The sequence below is a fragment of the Ciona robusta genome, chromosome 1 (genome assembly GCF_009617815.1).
Source record: "Ciona robusta chromosome 1, ASM961781v2".
NCBI lineage: Eukaryota > Metazoa > Chordata > Ascidiacea > Phlebobranchia > Cionidae > Ciona > Ciona robusta.
The window spans coordinates 7,034,985-7,044,002 of NC_143235.1; the positions used below are offsets into that span (position 1 = coordinate 7,034,985).

General features: G+C 38.4%; 1 protein-coding gene and 1 long non-coding RNA gene across 5 annotated transcripts; one reads left to right on the forward strand and one right to left on the reverse strand.

Moving 5' to 3' along the window:
- Positions 1–676: 676 nt before the first annotated feature.
- LOC149742370 (tyrosine-protein kinase Src-2-like) lies at positions 677–8,775 on the forward strand. Its single transcript, XM_089879130.1, has 7 exons — positions 677–752; positions 4,356–4,489; positions 4,839–4,961; positions 5,161–5,314; positions 5,611–5,742; positions 7,528–7,691; positions 7,793–8,775. Exons 1-7 carry the CDS (start codon positions 692–694, stop codon positions 7,853–7,855), a joined length of 831 nt encoding a protein of 276 aa, XP_089735256.1. The 5' UTR covers positions 677–691; the 3' UTR covers positions 7,856–8,775.
- Positions 783–4,356, reverse strand: LOC149742371 (uncharacterized). 4 transcript variants are annotated; one of them, XR_016385109.1, is made up of 4 exons: positions 4,013–4,356; positions 1,930–2,012; positions 1,650–1,818; positions 783–1,133 (listed from the first exon to the last, which is right to left on the reverse strand). It is a non-coding gene; the product is annotated as an uncharacterized LOC149742371 (long non-coding RNA). The 4 variants fall into 4 exon arrangements; XR_016385105.1 differs by having other exon boundaries at positions 1,650–1,821; XR_016385107.1 differs by having other exon boundaries at positions 1,650–1,821; positions 1,898–2,012.
- Positions 8,776–9,018: the final 243 nt, after the last annotated feature.

Genomic DNA, 9,018 nt, shown 5'->3' on the forward strand with positions numbered 1-9,018 from the left:
GCGGTGATTCGAACATCGAATTCATGTCGGGTGAGATGCGAACGTGCGGCGGTGATTTCGGACATCGAATTCAGGTCGGGTGAAATGCGAACGTGCGGCGGTGATTCGAACATCGAATTCAGGTCGGGTGAGATGCGAACTTGCGGCGGTGATTCGAACATCGAATTCATGTCGGGTGAAATGCGAACGTGCGGCGGTGATTTCGGACATCGAATTCAGGTCGGGTGAAATGCGAACGTGCGGCGGTGATTCGAACATCGAATTCAGGTCGGGTGAGATGCGAACGTGCGGCGGTGATTTCCAACATCGAATTCAGGTCGGGTGAGATGCGAACATGCGGCGGTGATTCGAACATCGAATTCATGTCGGGTGAAATGCGAACGTGCGGCGGTGATTTCGGACATCGAATTCAGGTCGGGTGAGATGCAAACGTGCGGCGGTGATTTCCAACATCGAACTCAGGTCGGGTAAAACGCGAACGTGCGGCGGTGATTCGAACATCGAAGTAAGTTAGGAACACGAGTCCGGGGTATACATTTCATAAACACACAAATTTACCGCAACTTCCATCTGTTGCGCGAAGATATACGCTCGATAACAGGCTAAGCATAAGTGCTCTGCAGCGCCACCCTACTGTAGCACAAAATTGCGAAATTTCATGAGTAATCTGCTGTTGGAGATTTTAAAAACTATGTCCGCCTGTGCAGTTGTATTATACTTTGTACAGATATGTGTGCGTAATAAGGATTCAGGTATGTTTCAGATGACTTACTACACTAATATGTATATAAAATATCCTTTATTACGATCAGAATAAAAATATGTTGTAATAGTTTTGGCATAATCACAGTTCAACAGAGTAAAAAGAATTGTTTAAATACACAGTAAAAAAATTGTTTAGAAACACAGTAGAAAAAAAATGTTTAGATACACAGTAGAATTTTTTTTAAATACACAGTAGAAAGAATTGTTTAAATACACAATGGAAAGAAGAACTATCGTACTCCACCGCCCCACTCTACTATATAAACTTAATTTTCCTGCATGGCCGTGTCCAATTCTTCTTGGAATTCAGCCAATCATTATTTTCTTCCATCACAATCTTTATTTGGTTGCATTCTATATGAATTTCTCTGAAAAAAATTAAATACTACTATTTCAAACCCCTTTATTATATGATAACAAGAATACAAGTGAATGTAAACTGAGTACATGTCCACAAACAAAAGACACACTAAAAGTGTAAATCAAAGTACTATCGAAAAAGCTTTTTTCCTAATTCATTACCAAAACATAGTTTAACCTTTAAAGCATACCTATGTATATGCATGTATTATTGCTTTCTTAAACCATGGGTCTGGAACGAGGAACCTATGTGAATCCAGATATAGGATAAATTCAATCTTGGCATGATTGTTACAACTTTTTTCGTGACTTTCCATAACATAACAATCCATTTGTAACAACAATCAACTAAAATAATCCAATCGTAACAAGCATGCTAGGAAATGCCAGGTGACAATTATTTTGATTGCTTGTACTTGTTTACCAAGATATATTTGCAAAATGTAATCTTAGCCAAAAAGTTTCCAAACCCATGGCTCACAGCCTCACAGTATACTTATTTCCCCAAAAATCTAAACACTTACTGGTGCAGCAAAAGTTTCAAATTTTCTTTATATTGAATCAATTTCTTGCATGCTGCTGGGCCATATCCGGACGGGCATTTAAATGGTATCCCACCGGGCAAACCATTCATTTTCAATCAAAACTCATAGATTTTCGAATATGGCATTCTTGCTGTTTGCCCAACAGCTTCTGCTGTAAAGATTAAATTTTAAGTATTAGAAACTGCAATACAAAATCTTGACAGCAATATAACAGTTTAAATAATTACTCATAATATTTTTCATTGTAGATTTTTCGAACCTCTGTTTTAAGTTTTCCTAGCACTTCGTGCTTATTCTCTTTTTCTTGTGGAATAGACACATTAAGTCACATAAAGCGGAGAGCTAAATTTGGTATTAATATTTTATTATATAGCTATTATAGGTTTTTTTAAATGAAAGGTATCAATTGAGCAGGAGTACTGGTTTTTCGAATAAACAAAAGATGTTTAAACGTGAACACACCGGATATTGGTTCATGTGGGACAGACAGGGGGAATAGTCACGGAGGGGAAGTAGCGGGGGGGGGAATGGCCGGGGAAATAGTCATGAGGGGAAGTAGCCGGGGGGAATAGTCACCGAGGGAAAGTAGCCGGGGGAATAGTCATGGGGGGAAGTAGCCGGTGGAAATAGTCTTGGAGGGGAAGTAGCCGGGGGAATAGTCATTGCGGGAAGTAGCCGGGGGGAATAGTCATGGGGGGAAGTAGCCGGGCGTAATGGCCATGGGGTAAGTAGCCGGGGGGAAGTAGCCGGGAGGAATAATCATGGGGGGAAGTAGCCGGGGGGAATAGTCATGGGGGGAAGTAGCCGGGGGAATAGTCATGGGTGGAACCATGGAAGTAGCCGGGGGGAAATAGTCACAGAGGGAAAGTAGCCGGGGGGAATGGTCATAGGGGAAAGTAGCCGGGTGAAATAGTCATGGGGGGAAGTAGCTGGGGGTAACGGCCATGGGGTAAGTAGCTGGGGGAATAGTCATGGGGGAAGTAGCCGGGGGGAATAGTCATGGGTGGAACCATGGAAGTAGCCGGGGGGAAATAGTCACCGAGGGGAAGTAGCCGGGGGGAATGGTCATGGGGAGAAATAGCCGGGGGAACGGTCATGGGGGAAGTAGCCGGGTGAAATAGTCATGAGGGGAAGTAGCCGGGGGGAATGGTCATGGGGAGAAATAGCCGGGGGAACGGTCATGGGGGGAAGTAGCCGGGTGAAATAGTCATGGGGGAAGTAGCCGGGGTAACGGCCATGGGGTAAGTAGCTGGGGGAATAGTCATGGGTGGAACCGTGGAAGTAGCCGGGGGAAATAGTCACAGAGGGGAATAGTCACCGAGGGGAAGTAGCCGGGGGAATGATCATGAGGGGATGTAGCCGGGGGAATGGTGATGGGGGAAGTAGCCGGGGGGAATGGTGATGGGGGGAAGTAGCCGGGGGGAATGGTGATGGGGGAAGTAGCCGGGCGAAATAGTCATGGGGAAAATAGCCGGGTGAATAGTTACGGAGGGGAAGTAGTCGGGGGAAATAGTGATGGGGGGAAGTAGCCGGGGTAACGGCTATGGGGTAAGTAGCCGGGGGGAACGGCCATGAGGGGAAGTAGCCAGGGTGGATAGTCATGGAAGGAAAAAAGCCGGGGGAATAGTCACGAAGGGGAAGTAGCCGGGTGAAAAGTCACGGAGGGGAAGTAGCCGGGTGGAAAGTCACGGAGGGGAAGTAGCCGGGGGAATAGTCATGGCGGGAAGTAGCCGGGGAAATTGTCACAGGGGAAAGTAGCAAGGGGGAATAGTCACGAAGGGGAAGTAGCCGGGGGAATGGTCATGAGGGGGAAGTAGCCGAGGGAATAGTCATTGGGGAAAGTAGCGGGGGGAATAGTCACGGAGGGGAAGTAGCCGGGGGGAATGGTCATGGGGGGGAAGTAGCCGGGGGATGGTCATGGGGGGAAGTAGCCAGGGGGAATTGTCACGGAGGGAAAGTAGCTGGGGTGAATAGTTAGTTAGTTATGGAGGGGAAGTAACCGGGGTGAATAGTTACGCAGGGGAAGTAGCGGGGTGAATAGTCACGGAGGGGAAGTAGCCGGTACCTAAACACAAATATAAAAAAGGTAACGCTCAACCTGTTTTTAAGCAATTACAGACTGAATTATGAATGTGTCAATTGCTATTAAGATTGACTGGGGAATGTTTAAATATACAGCAGGGCTACTTTTGGCACAAATTTACGTTCTTTAGTACAATCTGCATCTTTTGGATGGAATAAAAAGCCTAAAAGGTGCACTGAATGAACCAAATCTGGTAATTGGTACTCTATTAATAACTTAAAACAAAGCAAGAATATGTTGCCAAACTAATGCTTTTTACCTTTTTCAAGTCTACAATTCACTGCAAATACCTACAGACACGGTAACCCTAATTAACTGTTTTGCCAATGTCATAATTTAAATGCCTCACGTTTTCGCTTTATAATCAACATCACGCACTTAACCATATATAGCGTTAATCGCGTACCGCTATGGTATGAAAGTATTATTTTGCGCCCATTCATGCGCTAATATTTGTCGAACTTTTATATGTACTATTTACTCCCCCTCGATAGTTGGTGTTGCATGTTTTTGTTTTACTTGACTGTTCAATTGAATTCTACCAACTAAACTTGCAAAATTAATAGTTTTCTAAGAGACTCATGGTCATACTAATAATACAGGACTTTGGAATGGCACAACGGAAGTTGCAATAAAGACATTGAAAACTGGTACCATGTCTCCAGAAGCATTCCTTGCTGAAGCAAAGATAATGAAAATGTTACGTCATGAAAAGCTAGTCAGTCTTTATGCTGTGGTAAGTCTTTACAATGTTCCAAATTCACCATTTTCTTTTGCTGTATGTGTTAATGTCAGGACTATGGAACTTTTTTGGAAAATTGTATTTTTCTTGGGCCCTTTTATTATCGGAAAAAAACATATATGTGTCCAGTTAAAAGGTAAAATAAATAAAATTATTTATTGGATCACTGTTGCAAAAATTTCTAAAAAAACTGAAGGTTAATGCTAATTAATAAGTTTTTCGGCTTGGCACAAGTGCCAGAATTGCATTTAAAGTAACACTGATTATTGTCCTGTTGTGAAGTTTAATTTTTTCATATCATTTATAATTTATTTCACTTTGATTTTATAACTTCTAATTTTAGGTTTCCAAAGAACCAATTTACATTGTTACTGAATTTATGTGTCACGGGAGTTTACTGGATTATTTGAAGGAAGGTCCAGGTCACAAATCCAACTTAGTCGACCAAATTGATATGGCAGCCCAGGTGAATTTTGTGGAATCCTATGTAGTTTTTTAAGTTACATAACTTTTAGTCTATGTAAAAAAGGAATTACTGTTGTGAGATGTTTAACAACATTAACATGTATTAAAATGTTAAACCTTAAATTACATAAAAATCTAGTTTGCTATTGATTGTTTTCAATTTATATAAACCAAAAAGTGAAAAACACTTTGAATTCCAGATTGCTGCTGGCATGGCTTACATAGAAAGAATGAATTACATTCACCGCGATGTTCGTGCTGCCAATATTCTTGTTGGGAAAAATCAAGTTTGTAAAATTGCTGACTTTGGGTTGGCCCGACTTATTGTGGATAATGAATACAGTGCACGACAAGGTATTGTATTTAATTAGTGTTTAGGTAAATATGCTTAACAACACTTTATAATGTGTGTGTGTATTCTGCCATAAAATTCTATTCAAAATTAATGTTATAAACATTTTGGAAATGGCTTTTAACGTGGATAGCATATATGCCTTAGGACACATAATATTTCATACTTATAAATGTGGGCACTTAGGCATAAGTGTATGAAGCCACCATGTATGATCTTCAATGGTTCTTGTGACAACCTGGCAATCTACTTTAATGAAAGGATAAATAAGTGATTACAATGACTACTTTTTGAACAGGAGCCAAATTTCCAATAAAATGGACAGCACCCGAAGCTGCAATGTATGGAAAGTTTACCATTAAATCGGATGTTTGGAGTTTTGGTATTCTACTAACAGAGATTGTGACCAAAGGAAGAATCCCCTACCCAGGTTACCATAAATTTCTATCAACTTTTCATATATTGCAATATATCTTTTTTATTTTTCCAACTGTTATGATGGATGAAATAATTTTATTTAATATTGGTTGTGCTTTTTGTATTATATGTAATATTGGTTGTAGGGCTGTGGATTTTCCCTATTTTTGTTTAACCGTTAACCGTTCAGTTTTAACCGGTTAACCGGGTAACCGATACAAGTGTAATCCTAATAAAAGCGTCTTGTTTATCTCTTTTCTTTCGCGAATTTAAAGGCAACTTTACGACGAACGTATGGACTATGCTTGCAATACACGGGCAAACGTTCTTAACGTTAAAGAAATGCTTTCTTATTCATATTCAAACCTGTTTTAAAACACCTGCCGTCTAAATAATCAACGTGTGAATTGTAATTATGACGCAGTTATTAACGTGTGAATTGCTATTATGTCGTAATCAATTGCCAGGTCAAACAATCGCTATTATGATGCAATGATTCCACGTGTGAATGCCTGCTTTTTCGTAATATACACGCTGCTTGGCTGAGGAAAACATTTAAGTTGTGTATTACACCAATATAATGTTGCAAAACTAGTTAGCCTGCGGTATTAACAATCAAGATTGATGGCGTAATCGCCGTTGTAGGGCACGATCAAAGCAACAGCGTCCCTGCGCACTCTGTCTTATTGCAAAACAACAATCAACGAACACGAACACGTGCCTTTCGTGTAAATAAGACAGATATTGATATACGTTTATACCCTGTGACGTCATAGTTCGGTTAACGACTTGAACTTTTCGTTAGCGGTTAACCGTTAACTTTTCCACAGCCCTAATTGGTTGTGCTTTTTGTACCATATGCAGTGCAGGCATGTAGGGCATTTTTCGTATTCTGTTAATTATGATCCTTGTTTTTGTTAATGTGGTTCAAGGTTCAATTTGAATTTGTATCTTGCACTATTATTACAACTGCACCTTGCAAATTCACGAGACAATTGTGGTAAACCAAGTTTAATGTCAAAATCAATTTTTATTACAAGATTAGTAGCAACATTTTCAGGAACATGCAGATTTTGTTTTAATCAGGTCTGGTTACTTAGTAATAGATGGAAGGTAAAATATAACGCGATGGACACTTATTTTGTTGGGATGGACATACTTATATGGTTAAGATTAAGAATGCCTAATAGGTTTTGTTGTTAAACGGACAGGTTATAATTAATTTTATATACACACGCTTGATGCTTATTATTCACGTTTCCATATTACTTTGTTTGGATTTTACTACCTGTTGTAACTTCTAGGTGGTTGTGCTACGAAATTATTTGAATGCTTCCACTAGAAATGAATAATTTAAGAATATTTATTTTATTTTCCATTAATAAATCCCTTACACTACTTGAATATGGAGAGTTAGTCATCAAGTAGATTCAATGACACATTACATCATTGTTTGCTGAGTTACCACTCGTTTTACTACTCTGTCTATAGGTGTGTTTCCATTTCCTTTATTGGACTATTAGTCATGCTTCAGAGTTGTTGGACATATAATATAGTTTCATACCAAGATGTTGGTATTTGAAAATAGAATTCATTTATTTAGATTCTCATAATTTAGTACTAAATAATGAAATTTTTGTCAAAAAATGTTAAAACTATGCAGAAATTATTAATTAATAAATCATCATGCAGCTAGATTTATTATTTAAAATTCATTTCTATTGTGTCCTTCAATCTCTATAATGTATATGGAAACAATACACATTCAATGACCTGAGTAACATTAAACTAATTACAGGTATGATGAATAGAGAAGTACTTGAGCAAGTGGAAAGAGGTTACAGGATGCCCAAACCAACCCTTGGCCCAAACGATCCACCGTGTCCCGATTCATTATATGACCTTATGATACAGTGTTGGAACAAGGAAGTTTTATATCGACCCACATTTGAATACATACAAGTACGTGATCATCACAGTTAAATTGCCCTATTGTTTAAAAGTCATATATTAAAAAAAAAGTAAAACCTAAGCAGTGCCGCTGATATATCTATGTTTTACAGGGGTTCCTAGAAGATTATTTTACTGCCACAGAACCGAATTACAGGGAGGCTAGTGATTTTTAATATTCTGTTCCATCTTGACTGTTTTGCTCGGTTACCACTTTTTTATGATTGTCCTTAAATAATGCACAATATAAACCATTTCAATTAAACATAAACATTACTTTATGACTTCACAATGTTGCAAAATGCAGTTTACAATGTTTATGGTGTAATTCATTGCATCAGTGCCTGTATTTGGTCTTTCATCAAGTTGACTCGATTTTATTGTTTATTTGTAAATATTATGCTTTAAGTTATTTTATACAGTGACCGTAGCTTATGTTAAAATGCACTAATTGTTTTGCTTTGGAACGTTTAACAAGCAAGTGCATATTTAGAGTTAATATCTGCTGGCATTACTTTTCTAATTTTATATCACATGGTCGGTTGTACTATGCAGATTCTAGGCATTTTTCCAGATACAATTTACATGAAACTATGTTACATGTAAAAAGATAACTTTTAAAGTAACTTTTATTATCTATGACACTTTTAAAATAAGAATTTTTTTTTGTTAAAACTGTCGGTATCTGTGAGGCATCCAACTCCATATGAAAGCTGCCTGTGATACTGTTTTCATGTATACCCTATTTTTATTTGTAATAAACTGCGGTGTCTGCTGCGTCAGAACAGAAACCTTTTTCATTTAAAACAGTTATTAAATGTTTAATCAAATAAATGTGGTTCAAACTAATTTAAAAATTAATTCCAAATTCAGTTGAATTTTCACAATGCAAAGATAACAGATAAGTACACTATATATTAAGATTAACATCATACCTAGTAGTTGTGTCAACAGTTTTTCAGCATCTGCTGTTACCAATTTGAACCTTTTTATATTATATTACTACAATGCGCAATAATAAATTTTCTAATCCTACTTGCTATTTGTTCTCAGTTTTTACGCTAACATAAGATGCTAATAAAGTTAATTAACACTATATGGGTGGGTGGTAAGAGTTTGTGTAACAAGTTTGGAAAACACAAGATCCTGGCTCTCTTGAGAAGGCACGAAACATTCACATCATTTAGAAAGTCCCAGAGGAGGTTTTTCTCGTTTTTGTTTTATACAAATACTGTTTCACTTTTAAGTCAAATAGCGCAACAACATACCATATGCGGTACTGTACGACCAAAGAGCCCACTTGTGTTTTAAACAATCAACAACGGTCAATGCGAGTCGT

Excerpts from the sequence above, each read along its gene's own strand:
- LOC149742370 (XM_089879130.1), top strand. The coding sequence starts at position 692 with ATGTCCGCCTGTGCAGTTGTATTATACTTTGTACAGATATGTGTGCGT. Across the intron at positions 5,315-5,610 it reads TGAATACAGTGCACGACAAG|GAGCCAAATTTCCAATAAAA; the intron begins GTATTGTATTTA and ends CTTTTTGAACAG. Across the intron at positions 5,743-7,527 it reads AGGAAGAATCCCCTACCCAG|GTATGATGAATAGAGAAGTA; the intron begins GTTACCATAAAT and ends AACTAATTACAG.